Source organism: Rhipicephalus microplus, chromosome 4 (genome assembly GCF_043290135.1).
Source record: "Rhipicephalus microplus isolate Deutch F79 chromosome 4, USDA_Rmic, whole genome shotgun sequence".
NCBI lineage: Eukaryota > Metazoa > Arthropoda > Arachnida > Ixodida > Ixodidae > Rhipicephalus > Rhipicephalus microplus.
The window spans coordinates 37,436,303-37,452,234 of record NC_134703.1 but is presented as its reverse complement, the minus strand read 5'-3'; the positions used below and the strand labels follow the sequence as shown (position 1 = coordinate 37,452,234).

The 15,932-nt window shown below is 41.4% G+C and overlaps 1 protein-coding gene across 1 annotated transcript; it reads right to left on the bottom strand.

Annotated features, from left to right (window-relative positions):
• Positions 1-3,564: 3,564 nt before the first annotated feature.
• Positions 3,565-15,615, bottom strand: LOC142813885 (uncharacterized). Its single transcript, XM_075891846.1, has 6 exons — positions 15,036-15,615; positions 12,723-12,845; positions 9,952-10,124; positions 6,963-7,122; positions 5,706-5,855; positions 3,565-3,759 (listed from the first exon to the last, which is right to left on the bottom strand). The coding sequence occupies exons 1-6, from the start codon at positions 15,323-15,325 to the stop codon at positions 3,585-3,587; spliced, it is 1,071 nt and encodes a 356-aa protein (XP_075747961.1). The 5' UTR covers positions 15,326-15,615; the 3' UTR covers positions 3,565-3,584.
• Positions 15,616-15,932: the final 317 nt, after the last annotated feature.

Below are 15,932 nucleotides of genomic sequence, written 5' to 3'. Positions count from 1 at the left end.
ACCTCTTGTGGTTCAAGAACAACCACTATGATTAACGCATCGTGAAACGCATTTAACCTCTCATTACATTACTCCATGACTGTGATCATGAGAGACATGATCACATTTATTTCACATGCGCGGCATGTGAAATAAACGCTGTGGTAAACCCAAGCCAAACATGTGTCTAACCTCATTAAGAACCACAATGCATGTAACCAATAATTGTGAGTCTTCAGTGCCACGTCGCATTGAACCCACTGCATAACATCGGGGCCACACGTTTCATCTTTCACTGGTTAACCATTTGCATGGGGTACTTGGGCGGTGATTTTGAAATGCAAATGCATTTTTTAGTTGGGTTATGTCGAGCATCCGGCGTTGTCCGTGGCGGTGTCCGTGCACTGGCAGGTGTTCTCTCATCTCCCTCCCATGAACAGCCACGCACGCGCTTATCCTCGCCTCCAGCAAGTGAAACATCTAGTGCGAGAGAGTGTAGGAAAGTGGTTGGTGCAGTGCTTCCCCACTCCTCTAGTCATTCGCTCTCTCTCCTCCCTGTGCCCTTCTTTCCCGTCCACTCGCACCTCACTCCCGACCGTTCATTGCCTGGGCGCCTCTCCAGAATTCTTCATCATCATCAACCACAGCATTTCAAAATGCTCAAAATTCCTTGCAAATATGCAATGGGTCCCTATTGAAAAAATAAATGGCAGATCCCTTGTACAGTGGGAATCGATGATATGCGAAGCACTAATAAGAAAGGTTGATATGTCACTTTAAAATCAGCACAATGTTACGAGGTCGAGGTAAATGATGCTGTACATGACTTCCGTGTCATGATTATCATGATTGGATGTGGCGTTTACCTTCGTCATCTGTTCACGTCACGTGATACCAAATTTAGTATATGTGGAACTAGCAAAACAGCCGCGAGCACGCTATGAGCGTGGTATGTTGTCATTTTCTTGAATGACACGCTTGCCAGCATTATCATGTTTGTACCAGTCATATACTTTCGTCATCCATTGACGTAACGTAACATCGAATTTGATATATGTGGAGCTAGCAAAACAGCCGCGAGCGCATCATGAAGGGCCCAATATACTTCAATGTAGCGTTGACGCGTGCGCCCGCTGGGCACAGCGACGCTACGTTAGCAAAACGCGAGCACTTTATAGTCTGACGCCAAGCGTGACCAGCGTCCGCCGGTGCGGCCCGACGGCAACCGGCGCGAAATGCGACATGGTGCATTTCGCGCCGATGCGTTACCCAGACAACACTGCATCTCCCTCTTTTCGTGACGGAGGGATGCCGGACGTGATGAAACGCGCATGCGTCGAAGCAACGTAGCGCGGCGCACACCTGCGAGTATATGGCGAAACCGGCGCCTGGCGTCGCAACGCCGGCGTGACGCGACAACATGAACGCCGATGAGCACGCGCACCGCGTCACTTCCGAATGTATAGGCGCCTTGACAGTGGCATGTAGTCATGTTCTTACATGACACTCATCTAATGATTATCATCTTTGTACCAGTCACATACCTTCGTCATCCATTGACGTCGGAGTACTAAACAGTCGGAGTAATAAACATACCAACCCTGGTGTGCATTCGTCCCGCCCGTTATTGTTTCGCTGTTATCGTGACGCTCCAGCTTGTGCCACTCTTGCATCGGCAGCTTTTCGGACACATGCCGTGGGTTTGAAACCAGGCCACGAGATCGATTCCACGGCATGTGTCTCAAAGGTTTTCATGGTTTCAACGAAGATGATATGCTAGAGGCCCGTGCGCTCTACAGGGTTGCATAAGTGCGCGATAAAGAGCACCAGATGGTCGAAATATCCGGAGTACTCAACTATGACTTGTCACATAATCATATCGTAGTTTCAGTACGTAAAAACAAAGCTGTTATTATGTTTACAGACATGTAATTCCTATTTGCAAGCCCTGCCGCGGTGGTCTAGTAGCTAAGGTACTCGGCTGCTGACCCGTAGGTCACGGGATCGAATCCCGGCTGCGGCGGCTGGATTTCCGATGGAGGTGGAAATGTTGTAGGCCCATGTGCTCAGATTTGGGTGCACGTTAAAGAACCCCAGGCGGTCGAAATTTCCGGAGCACTCCACTACGGCCTCTCATAATCATATGGTGGTTCTGGGACGTAAACCCCACGTATCAATCAATCCTATTTGCATGCTTTTTTGAAGGTGTAAAAGATATCTGCGGCCCGCTATCAACAAAGAGCTGTTAATAATAACTTTCACAGTGTATAACTTCCGATTTTTCTATTCACTTTTTAAGACTACTTTAGAAAACCGTGGTAGCTGCCAGGAATTAAATAAACAAAAGCCTTTCTTTAATCTATGAGGCGATGCGTAATGAAAGTTGCAAAATGTTAGCATCTGATCGCGAAACTCCGCTGCGTGTTCCTGCAGTGACCAACCGTTTTCTAAACACGATAGCTTTCTTACGGAACTTTGCCTGCTGAAGTAACGTTGACGTAATAGCTTGCCTTTCCCCCCATACCCAAGCCCATGTAAGCCAAAGACAGGACGTGAGGTTCTCATATAAACTATGGTAACTTTAACATAACGCCTAACAATGGAGTTTGCAGAAATGTCTACCACTAACAACCAAAGTTTATGATTAAAAGTTTGCAGCAGCGTGTATGAGCACGCTGGCTGGAGTTGAGCATGGGCCCGTAAATCATTAGATCTGCTGACGAGCGCACAGTGGCTGTGTTCCAGAATGTGAAATAAATTATACTGTGAGACAACGGCGTGCGCTGAAACCAAAATGCGCACTCATTTTTAGGAGCTCGAGCATTGACGTCACATCAAGGAAGCCCTGGACAGCGGATTCCATCAACTTACGTATGTCATACAATGGCGCAAGACGCAGACAGCAGTATTATGAGGTTATATGTTATGCTGCTGACAAGGCCTACGCTGAGACATACACTTTTTGCGATCCTCGTTAGCTGAAGAATCACTTTTTTTTTTGTGGTTAGTTCGAACACACACCTGTTTGCTGTCATGCTGCGCTAAATGAAAGTTAACAATTTTTCATAGAAACACGTGTGAAGCTGCCTATAAATCTAGCCACTGTACTCTGCGCCAGTATTTCCCCCGTGTGTGTGAGTGATTGTAACACAAATGGTTGATCTAACAAAAACATTTCTTATACGCAACTTTTTCGAACAATCCGTGAGTGGAATGATTCTCTGCAGTAAGCCTTTACCGAAACTTCCGTTGGTTTGTTTCTCACCATAACGGCCGAAACTAAACAATACGCAAGTTTAGGCAAGCCGACTTGCCTTCGTGAGAGGAGCTCAACAAAGTCCACTTGTGAAAGATTGGAACGTCGGCCCAAGTAACAAAACTTCCAAAGCTACTAGGAGTGGCTGCGGCGATTGTACTACGGGCACATCATTACTCAGTCTAATTGCATCCGCGACACATGCAACAGTTCACATATGGTTTATCATACAATCACCTATGTTTGCAAATAGATCTAGACAGAAGTTGCTGCATTTAATTGTTGTTTGCTGTTGCAAATAAATGTGTTGTTTTGCGTGCACTGTGGGGTTATTTTGACAGGAGCAGTTTTAATATTCTGAGTCATTGGCCTCTGGACCCGCAATCGCATCCTTGAGATCGTTCTTTTTTCTGTTGACGAAAGCCTCGAGAAAATTGGTCGGATTTTGTACGCTCCAACTCTTTGGTTCAGACGTGTCTTCCTCCTTGTTGTTACAAGGCGAGCGAAGACGCAGCATGCGAAACCTGAAATGAAAGTTAGTTGTGAACAGTGCGTGTTAATGCTGCTGGCTGATCTAAGTGCGATAGGCAGTAGTGATTTCTCGCTAACAGCTTTTGACTTTGTACTTTCGGTTATCAAATTGTGCTGCATGACCATAACAACTAGGGTGAGATGTCGTGACGAACGTCGTAAAATATTACACCCATCATAAACGCCACACCTTAAATTCGAGGAATTAAAGTGTGAATGGTTCTTGTAGGGAGAAACTAGATTGCAGTTCAAGATCAATGACATTGCCCTAAAGATATTTATAAATATCTGTCACTATTCTGTCGCTTCTCCTACAAATACAAGGTTAATTAAAAGGGTGATTTATCTTCTGTTAATATAGATTACTTAAAACTTATCGTCGAACGATAATATTGATCGAGTATAGAAACACTCTAAAGCATGTGACGTGTATTGTGCGGGTTATACTGTGGTGCGTTCTTGTCCCTCTAGTTGAGATGACACGCGACATTTAAACATGTAAGAGTCTATTCTATAATTATGCTAGCTCAAAGCCAATCATAATTTCCCTACAATAGCACTATTATATTTACTAGCATAACAATTTTTAGTGACGAGATCAAGAGAAGAGATCAAGAGTCACTTCCACTTTTGAAGGTGTATGGTCAGTTACCACGTGACACAGAGGTTATAAAAAGGATGTCCAACAAAGACATTCGCTCTTTCCTCATCGTGATGGGCACCGAAAGGCGTCGGTATAGCGTGTACTTCATCATAGCGTTGGTCAGCTAATTTTGAGGGGCCACCTAAATGGAGTGACCATTGAATCACATGTATTGCATGAAGTCTTTGAAAAGCCAGATGTTGGCCCATATGTCTAATTCTTCTGGTCAGCTTTGCATTTTGTGCTGCCGAAGGGTGTTATTTACCCTCCACGAAAGTCAATGCAGCCTTCGTAGAAATTTCTATGCCTACATTTCGCTTCCACCGCTTATAGTGTAGATACAGCGTTTGCAAGCCGCATTTCAACCACTATATATATGTATTTGTAGAGTGGTGGCCACAGTTCAGCCCCACAGAAAAAATATATTTCTTTTTATCTATTTCGAGTAGTACGTTTACAGAGATATAAAAAGACCTAGGCATACACAGCTGTGGTGTAAAATGTTTGTATATGCACGGGTATGGAGTTACTAATATTCTCCAACAATGTCTTCAAAATAAAAGGTTTACTCAATGGCGCAAAAGTGGCCTTGTGTAACCTGCTGGATAAAAAAATCACTCGGGTTGGTTTTGTTCAGATGTTTCATTGTACATATTTTTTGCTGCTATTTACAACGAGAACATGTGCCACCAGTGCTTTTTTTTTAATTTTTGCTTTAAAAATTTTTTTTGCTTGTGCTACGACAGTATAACTGAAAAACATATACCAGAGAAATGGATCACATTTCACTGCCATCGAAAATCAATCATGGGGTCAGGAAACCATGTTTAGCGCAATATTTTCATACGCTTTAGTCCAAGTTAAAGCGTGAAAAGTCGAAAAAAAATTCAATTATACATCAGAAATCCACGAGCCACAAGTCCTGACATTTTTTTTTTGATGTTCTGCCATTCAAAAGTAATGAAAAACAGCTGTAAGATGACTACCGTATGATGTTGCTAGTGGGTGTTCTTGTCGTCATGCAACTAAAGTGTTTACAAGATCTGGTGATCTAGGAACGCCAAGCACAACAAAAGAAAACGTGCTCATGGATTAAAACCGGTGCATCTAAACGATGGCCGTATTTGAAGCATTTCGTCTTGAGCACGTTGCCATTCAAAAGTAACAAAAAGCAGCTGTAGGATGACTACCATATGATGTTGCTAGAAGGTGTCCTTATCGTGATGCAATTGAGGTGTTTACAAGGTATGATATTCTGGGAATGCCAAGCACAAAAAAAAAGCACTCAATGCTTACGGATTAAAACCGGTGCATCTTAAAGGATGGCCGTATTTGAAGCATTTGGTCTTGAGCACGTCGAAGTAAGCTATGCCGACGGATGCCGTAACGACATTGCTGGCATCCACGAGACACTTGAAAAACCTCTCATCGTCGTCACAGTTGGTCCTGAAGAGGTTTGAGAAAAATACCAAGGACATGCAGAGGTGAGAAATACAGGTTCACACACGCATATTGCTTCTTTTAAAGACGATAGTCTTTCTTGGGGACTTTCGACGAAAAAATGTTGGTGCGTCTGTCTGTTATTCTATAGCGTTCGTTTTTACCACACCAGTGTAAACGCATGCCCGCAAGCATAGGCACTACACACACGCACAAACCCACACATCTATCATTTATCCTTTGTTTTTTTTAACTTTTACCTTCTTTGGGATCCTTTATCTTTTGTTTAGCGATAACAATGGAGTCGTCAGTTACGTGAAGGCGTGGGTAGGGTAGACTCACTCGTTCTGTCTATCTCCCTTGGCCTCTTCCTAGACTAGTTCACAATGGCCTGTCTTGAGAAACTCGCGTAAACAGCGCTGCGACGTGACCTTCTAGCATACATTGCATTAAACACTGGTCTTGGTGGCCAAACATAGATATTCAATTATGCGGGGAAATGCCATGATGACAAAGATGGCTATAAGAGTACAAACAGATAGTTTACACTTCTCATGTGTGCAAAACCTAGGAAGTTTTAGGCGGTAGTTATATTTTTAGGCGGACATTCTCATACTTCTATCGCAATGTAACATAAAAACAACTTGATGTGATACCATACTTTCTGTAATTCTTTCTCTTGTGTACTTTATCACTCGCCGCCTAAAAGAGAATGAAGACACTTGTGTGGTCTTTGAGAACGACAGGCTCACACGAACGTCTTTAAGTGGCGGTGAACTCCCGCCCACGTCAGTTAATTCCCTGCGCATTCCTTTTTTTTTTCTTCCTCATCACCTTTATTATCTCTCTATTTCTCCTTCTCCCATCCTATAGTTTAGTAGTCAGCCATACGATTTTACGGCTAGTCTCCCTATCTTCCATCTTTTTTTTCCCTTCCTATGTTCTTGCGTGTTATGTTCCGAGTTTCGATGTTGTAACTTCTCGTTTGACAAGCTTACGTCTACAGGGGTGATAGTGCTGTAAGACACCGAAAAGTTACATGCGTATCTCCCAGCGTTACGACTCCTTCAAACTTATCCAATCAACTAGCCCAAGAAAGCCGTGCGCACTTACATCGTATAGAACCTAAAATTTGTAATCCCATGCTTTGTATCAAAAGCCGGTATGCTGTCGTTGGCATGATCGTGGTCTCGACAGCACATATCAATCTCTCGGATGATGCCCAAATCGTTGTAGCTCTTGGCGATGTCTCCAGCCCCGCACCATTTAGTACCTGCACTCCGAGCAAGATACAAAAAAAATCAAAAAGTGAGCCGAAAGGAAGAACTTTTCTGACAAGATTTCACTAAGGAAAACTTTGTTAGCCAGTGAAGCATGTAATTGAGTGAAGCTCACTCATAGTGAAGCAGACACATCATATTTACTTACAATGTTACAATACGTGCACAGAGCTAAAATCAGTGAACATTAGTCAACATTTTTTATTACTAGCAATGTTGATCTGAGCTGAACGGCAGGTCGGCAAACCAACTCTTGAGTCGACTTAGACTCACTCAGCCTCAGATCTGGCCGTGATTCTGAGTACGAGTGAGTCCAATTGAGTAATATTTCGGCGAGTGTCGGTCCGAGCCGGTTCGATTGCAGAACATTTTAATGATTTTGAGTTCGAGTAAACCCAAAAAGCCAACTGCGGCGCGTTTTCGGCCATGTCAAGGTAATAGTGTTTCTATGTTCCTGAGACACTCTTGTCACGAGCCCAATAGCTGAAATGCTCAGGATATTTGAAAATAATTTTTAATAAGCAAAGGAGTGCAAAAACGAAACCTAAACCCGACCGGGCGCCCTGTCTATGTATCACATACTATTTAGTAAAAACCGGAGGCCGTATACTGAGCCCGCTGGCGCGAAGTATGAAAACTGTGAAAGCCAGACCCGCGAAACACCGGCCAAACACCACAGAGGAAGGAAGAAAGCTTTCCTGTGCTATAGTCATGCCAGACACTGCCGCCGTCGCCTTGTGGCCAGCACAATAAACGCTGTAGCAGCCGATGTAGCAATGCCATCGACTGCGTCCCTCCCGTTGACATGCCAAACATCACGTCGCACAGACAGTGTTGCCAATACTCTTGGCAAGCACGGAGATTTCTTTTTTCGAGGCAATATTTAAAATTAGTTTGCTAATGATCAGCGCATCTCTCAGGCATGTAATTTGGCGTCAATGACGGAAATGTGCAAAAGAACGTACCCAGCGAATCTTATTGTGATCATTGACCTCGTAAAATGACCGGAGTTGGCCTTTTTTCGCAGTGAGCTCTAAATTTTCTGCCGGCCTATGGCACCGATATCACACAAGTAAGATCTGCAGGCTTGACCAGGGCTATACACTGTTTGAGTTATTTACCGGTCTGTATTCTCCCGGCCTTTCTCTCTCTCTCTCTCTTTCTCTCTATCGGTCTATATTAAAATTATATATCATTGTCTTTGTGTTCTACTTCAGAAAACTGGAGCGATTCTTCTTGCACATTCAGTTCAGAAAATTCATATTTTTATGCCTGTCGAAAAAAGCTACCTCTACAATTCTATTTTACTTTTACGATGATTCGCTTTTAGACATCTTACTACCACAGTCTTCTTCCTCACAGCAGCATTTTCAGACTTTTTAACAGCAGCTTTCAACATTATCTTAAGGTAAACCTCGACCTTTTTTCACTCTGTCATCTTTCACCCAAGACGGTTTCACTCGGTGGATATTTAACAAAAACATCGTACACCGTGGCTCGCGTTCTGTGGGGTACCGTACACACTTAGCACAGACAATCATGTTAAAATCACTCAGTGTCACTTTCCGATTCAGTCCTGTGATTTAACATTAAAGCTCGTTATATATAGCGCACAAAAATGTATTCACTTTTTCGTCTAAACAAAATTACTATAACCTAAGAAATCAACGGTTTCGAATACTTAAAGTACCTCATTAGTAAAGTACATTTATAATTCATGAAGCCGCAAGAATAATCTTATCGGGTTCTTCGTTTATGCTCTCAACATATCTCACTTTTTTATGTACTCAACAAAATGTACATATCCTGAATAATAGTTTCCTATAATGTAAAATCAGGCGAACTATCGTAAAAACAAAAGTTAATTGCCGAGGTAGGTTTTTTTTTCTACACCACAAAAACGCAAATTTTCTTAACTGAACTTGCACGAACAATTGCTCCAGTGTAGTAAAATAGAACACTCTTAGGAATCACTAAAAATAATTTAATAAGTTTTATGTAGTTTTATTTTATTGGCCTAGATTGGCTAGATGTCGAATGAACTTTACTATCCGAGGCACAGTCAATTCAAAATTCGAGCAGCTCGGACTCTTTGAATTCATATCGCTACATGACCTATCTGGGAAAACAAAAAGAGCAAAGAAAAAAAGACACAAATCAAATATCACCTGTTTTATTTCTTTCTCAGTTTTCTGCATGTATATGCTGCACCGTTCTTTCTTCTTTTTTTTCTACCCATCAGCCTATGTTTAGGTCTGACATATGCCCTCATTTTAATATTTTCGACGCCGATGTTGTTTCTCTTTTACGATAACGTTCAACCTAACTTCCAAAGTTCGCTTTGCCCGATGTACTCCGAGAGACAAAAAATATATTTTCCGTTTTCATCGCATCAAATGCGTTTTTGGCGGTATCTTTATTTTATAGGAAGAGCGAAGTAGATGTTCCATTCCGAGAATATTAGTTATGAATGAACTGCACTCTATGGAACGACGCGCAGCACAGGCAACTGCACCTGTTCCCGCTAAACAATGTTTTCCTTAATAAAGTCTCTTTCCGACTCGTTTTCAAACATTAAATTCTATTACATCTGTTTCTGTTATTTTTTTATTACAGTCATTGTCACACAGCATTTCAGAACACTGGTGCACCAACTGAACGTTTTAAGAACGTCGCAGCAATATCGAATTGCCACAGTGCGATGTTAGAAGTTTTATGTCATGCGTGCATTTGTGCTGACGGAGTGTTTTCCACGTTATCGCTATGTTTCAGACACAGAAAGTGATCTCGGGTGCGCCAACGAGTAAGATGACTACATTTACCTGGGTATATCAAGAGGCTCTTGAAAGCGGTGCCTAGCAAATCCAACAGAGAGGAGCCTTTCTCTTCTGACTCTCGGTCCACGCATTTGTCTATGAAAACGTCCATCTCATCCACGGTTACGTCGGTAACGAGCCCACTTGGAATAAACTTCAACAAATATTTTATGAGTATTCTGTGGGAAAAGTATAGACACCATCGGAACGAAGCACACACTGAGAAGTGTACTACGCTTAGTACGTGCTACTGTAAGTTAAAAAGCTACACGGGGTCGCGGTCGTTCAGTATTGGCCATCAAAAGAACTAGTACCCAATCAGCAAAGACGCAAGTCGGCGATTGAAAAAGCGCGCCTTTGTTTACACGAAATTCAACAACACTCGTATTTACTATTCGTTATCAAGTTAGCAGTTCAAACCGTTTACGGTCACGCCAGTAGCATAATGAATAGCGTCTCTGTAATGCATTCTAAGAAGCGTATAAAACGTGCGAAAATGTCAAGCGTCTAAAATGAGTGCACAAGAGGCCGTGCGTTTGGCAGGATTATATGGAATAACACAAAATATATACAGGGTTTCCCACATAAGTTGAGACAAGAATTTGAAAATGAAAGACACTTCAGAGGCAAATCGAACCAAACGCGTACTACTAGCACTAGCCTGTAGAAACTTAGGCAACTTTTTATTTCTCCTCATACTAAATAATTAATAATCTTTATTTACTCATCTATTTATTTTGGGCTGGAAACTGAAAATATTAACACTGAACTGCAGAGCACGTTCAGAAACCACCCACTGAAATGTTTCCTCTACGATACGCCCAGCGCTAATATTTTTTCCGCGTTGTAAAGAAAGACTATCGCAGCACTATGGCAGTGCGCTCACGGTTCGTCACACGGCTTCTTTTCGCGTTTCGCGGGCTTTCTTTACAACGTGGAAAAAATAACAGCGCGATACGTATCTTACAGGAAACAATTTAGTCGGTGGTGTCTGAAAGCGGTCTACATCTCTCAGTCTTTGTATTTTGGTTTTCGAGCCCATAATTAAAAAATGAGTAATTGAGAATTAATATTTAATTAGTATGGGGAGAAATAAAAAACTGCGTGAGTACCTACAGGCTAGTGCGAGTAGTATGCGTTTGCTTCGATTCACCACCTAAGTGCCTTGCACTTTCAAATTCTTGGCGCAAGTTATGTGGGACACCCTGTATATCAACAGTTAAAGCCAAATTATCCTTTTTTATAATATTTGCTTCATAAATTTGAAGTGCACATTATTTATTATTGTGGAAAGCGATAATTGATGGTCACTGATGAGGGGATTGGTGGAGAGGGGGCTGGTAGGTGCACACTAAATGACGTGCGCAAAGCTGCTACGACGCCGAAGTGGGCTAATGTGTAACAAGCTGAAGAGCGTGCTCGTGTATGTTCTGTTGCATTGCTTTGAGATCAGGATATAAAAAAATGTTGGTTTTTTTTCGATGATAACGATGTATACGGCAGGACAGTGTACAATGAAGTGCTGTGCAGGTTGACTATGCATGAACAGTGGAAATAGGTACACATTTTGGGGGCAGAGGTGTCAAACAGTGCAGTATAAAGTATGAGGACCACTCTTTCAATAGTGAGATTGAATGTTTTTTTTTGTTATTGATTTCACTTTCTCCTGCTCCTTTTTTCCCTCCTGCTCCTCTTCTCTAATCGAGCACTCAATGCGACACTGCTTCGACACTCCTGCCTCCATACCATACATACCATACCGTACAGCACTGGGAGCTTGCAATGTTCGACATATAAAAGACGCTAGGTGAAAACTATCGGTCAGTTCTAAGGCCACCGGCACACGTTATAGTAAAACAGCCCCGGCAATATACTGCCGCTTATAACTCCTGCAACTTCAGGCTGTTTCGACTGCAGTGTTTACAAGTCAGTGCATAAATCAGCCTTTGTGAACTTTCGTTAAGTTGAAACAAATTCTGAAAATTTACAAAAGTGGCAATCTGGGCACATTGATAGTGCGTAATTGAGGACGGTCAAAGCGTGCTCGAGACAATTACACAACGAAGAAGTTAACACAGCCGCACACACATTGCGCAATGCGTGTGCACGTGTGTTCCTGCGCAGTGTATTCATCACGAGTGCGCTTTTCCCACTCTTAATATTGTGCTGAATTTCTTCTATTTATGCAATTTTCTTGCCATATACGTGAACGAATGCGACTACTGAAATTTACCATCGCTATTTATCTATGTCAAAATGCGAAAGAAGAGAACAATTCCAAATAATTATAATTAATGAAAGAAAAATGGATTTGGATGTAGATAACTCAGTTCAACGCAGACGTCAGGTGGCCTTTCGCATCGTATGAGGTGGGGCGAAGCAATGTTTTTGTTCAGTCCCAAGAAAGTGCGTTCTCTTAAATGTGTTTTAAGCATGCAAATCACGAATACTTACTACGTGTGAAGTGGTGTAAAATGCTATGGGCATAAAGTTGCTCACGACTTTTCTTCTTTTTCTCATGTTCTTCCCCTCGTTTTTTCGTTGTTCGTTCGTACAACGCAAAACTTACCATACTCGTTGCCTGAAAGCTGTACCCAAGAAAAGTTTTCATAAAAGATTTCCAAAACAATTTAGCGAGCCTCTAATAATCCTGTAGCACGGTATATGCAAAGTTTTTTAGGTTTCCTCATGGTGTGAACCTTTACAAAAAGTTTACTGAATCACGTATGCATTCATTAAATAATCAAATCACGTTCTATAAGATCAGCACTACCCACCTATCACCCAGAAGATTACAAGTAACTGGTTCACCGCTTTTTTTATCCTCGAAAATTTCGGCAAACCTGTGACCGCCATCTTTGAAGTCCGTCACAATGCGATGGTTCTTCGTAGGCACAAACCTAAGAATAAGCGCTTTAGTAAAAGGCATCGTTAACATTCTCCAAAGACCGTGATTGAAGGCTTTCATAGTATAGTCAATGATTTTGTTACATTTTTAGTCACTTTTGTTAATGGGATAATTTTTCCTGGTGAAAACACATAGTGCAATGGTGAAACAACAAATGTAAGATATTAAACGTAACATACAAGTTCATAAAATGAAGAACATTTTTTAACTGAAGAAATTATTTCAGTAAAAATGTGAAGCAGTGAATATATCACCGTAGCTGTTCGTTACAAATCAACCCGATCAATGCTTCAGTTTTACGCGTAAAAATGTAGTATTTAGGATATCAATACTCACATATACGACGCATTTATTCGGCTCAGAGTGCACTGCATCGCTATTAAAACATTACAGAATGCTATGAAAACGATTTACCTGTTTGCCTGATGAGGAAGGTATTTCTATTTTCAACATGACTAACTTTTTTTTTTTTGGGGGGGGGGGGGGGTCTGTACAACTAGAATTACTGTTCCGGTAAATACCGCAAGATTACAACTCTATTTCAGTTATCCCTGGTCAAATAGCCATAACTTGAATATCTTAAGTATACATGCCGGTGCATAATGAACCGATGCAACCTCTACAGCCATTTCAGACCTCTAGTTCAGAAAGATCGAAATCTTTGAGCACATCGCTCGCTTAACGTTATAGTGTTTCCTGTTTGGTTCCTGTATATGATACTCCCGTTTTTATTATTACATTTGGCAATACCCCCCGTTCATTATCCCTGTTTTTTTATGATCAGCATTTTAACAAAACAATAAATTTTTACATGTACGTAAGTATCGTTATGTAACCTCGCGTACGTAAACTTGCAAGTATGACGTAGAAAAGAAATATTTTCGACACGAGTTTGCAGCCGCAAGGTTGAGAAAACTTACTTTTTATAAAGCAGTACTTCTCTGAGTAGATCCTCACTTAGTGCCACGAAGACTATGACAATAATAATACGGGTAATGTCCATTAATATCCTCCTCAGTTTCAAGAATGCACCAACAAAAAAGCCTTTGCGAAGCCGTATTATCTGACTTTCTGCCTTTGAAAACAAACGAAGAAAAATGAGGAATTCGAAAAATTTAACGATTGTCTAAAAATGTTATGGTACCCATTTGCGTACTCCTGACCCTTTGAAGTCTCCAAGATTGAGTGCATCAAAAATATCAGACCCAAATCACTTTCAATGTGATCTACAATGCGTCCACAGTTAAAGTAATGCACTATAGATGATGTCGTTTACGCTACAATAAAACAAAAAGCTTTCCCTTATCACGAGGCCGCAGCCGAGCGCTCATGTAGTACTCAGACATTTTCGTTCGCTCGTTTTGAAAATATGACTAGACACACGGCGCCACTTCTGAATACTTCGTAAAAGCAACTCATCCTTATTGTGCCAAGGCAAATTTGGACACGCGGATATTGAACTGTGATGATCTGCATCCTTTAAAACAATGGTACGCTATTGGGTACCCAGGGGCCGAGGAGGTTATACCAACCCATCGTTATGGTTCACCAAGATCATAGCCACATTATTTAAACACAATTACAACCATATGCTATTCCATGGCGCAATTAAAACCTGTGAAAATGTAAACGTACATGGTGATGCCATAAAACGGGTGCACTTAAGATTGGCTCACAGCACAGCCAAGCAAACTATCCAGTGCAATGAAAGAGGGCAGTGCTAGGGAGCCTTCAAGGTGGCGAGCACATGAGGTCTCCTTATGTCGCGATGCCATCTAGCAGATCATCGCTACACTTATTTGCAAACAAATCTCGTTTCCCCGCGAAAATGCTCGAATTACGATCGTCCTCTCTTACTAATCTCATATTTCTTTTCATGAGTTGCTTTTCTGCAGTTTCGCCACAGTGGTCTACATTTTTTTTGTTTGTCTAGTGCATTGTAGCTAGCAATTGTGATTCATTAAAATATTAACATTTTAGTCGACTGTATTTCTAGAATTTCTGTCAGCAGATAGTGGGAGAGGGGCTAAGAGGTGTATGTGAAAGCAAGATCGTAGGATCGCGTTGAAGCCAGAGGGGTTGAACATCCTGCATGGTATTCATATTTATGTTGAATCACATCCCGTGTTACATTATATTTTCGTAGCCTACATATGGTGCAAAAAAGAAATGGCATAATTACGTGTCTTTGAAAGCAGACGCCGCTTTACTCACAACACTTGATACTCCTTTCACTGCGACCTTGAGAGGAGAAGCTCCGTAGATCTTTATAGTGGCCGAACAATACTGAACGCCAATAATGTAACTAGCAGCAAAGACAAACAAAAGTTCGATGGAAATCCGCAACATCTCTGAAAAGAAAATTGTTGTTTGCACAGGAAAAAGCAATGCCGCGTCAAATTTGTAGCCCAATTTGTATTTAATTCCGTCCACTGAAACTTTTGAACATTGTCGTTTGTGAAAGAGCAACATCTAGTCATCGGACACTCTAGTATAGATGGTGACAATAAAAAGCACCTAATTGTTTGACAAGTTAGATTACATTAGTTTTAGTTAGGTGAAGTACTAGTCTTTTCTACCTCCCAATTTAGTCTAAAAATTTACTGCATTTAAATGTTCGCCGGCTCACGTATGCTATTGGGAACAGAGTCAAAGTCTACGGTGCATTAAATTTGTCAACTTTACTTCGTCACATGTGGTAGTGGACATAACCGCACATGTGAAATAAATACAATAAAATACAGCGCCCTTTATTCGACATTCTTATTTTTTCACCAAAATATTTAAAGCTACAGGTAATTGCCAGTTTTACTCCTGCTAGCCATATGACCTATCAAAATAAAAAAAAATGAAATGAAAGTTGGGGTTTATTACTTTTGTTCAACATTCAATAGGAAAGCTCCATACATGTGGCTTTCCTTCGCTCTAGTAGCATTGAAAAATTTTCAAAAATTATTGGCAGCATTTACGAGTGACCCTTTGCAAGCTCATAAATGATGACGTCAACGTTCGCGTTGCTTTCTTAGTGTGATAGTGTGGTTTTCATATAGATGTATTTGTCTACGCAGCCTAGTGCCTA

Excerpts from the sequence above, each read along its gene's own strand:
- LOC142813885 (XM_075891846.1), bottom strand. The coding sequence starts at position 15,325 with ATGTTGCTCTTTCACAAACGACAATGTTCAAAAGTTTCAGTGGACGGA. Across the intron at positions 5,856-6,962 it reads AATTTTAGGTTCTATACGAT|GACCAACTGTGACGACGATG; the intron begins GTAAGTGCGCAC and ends AAACCTCTTCAG. Across the intron at positions 3,760-5,705 it reads AGATGCACCGGTTTTAATCC|GTTTCGCATGCTGCGTCTTC; the intron begins GTAAGCATTGAG and ends CTTTCATTTCAG.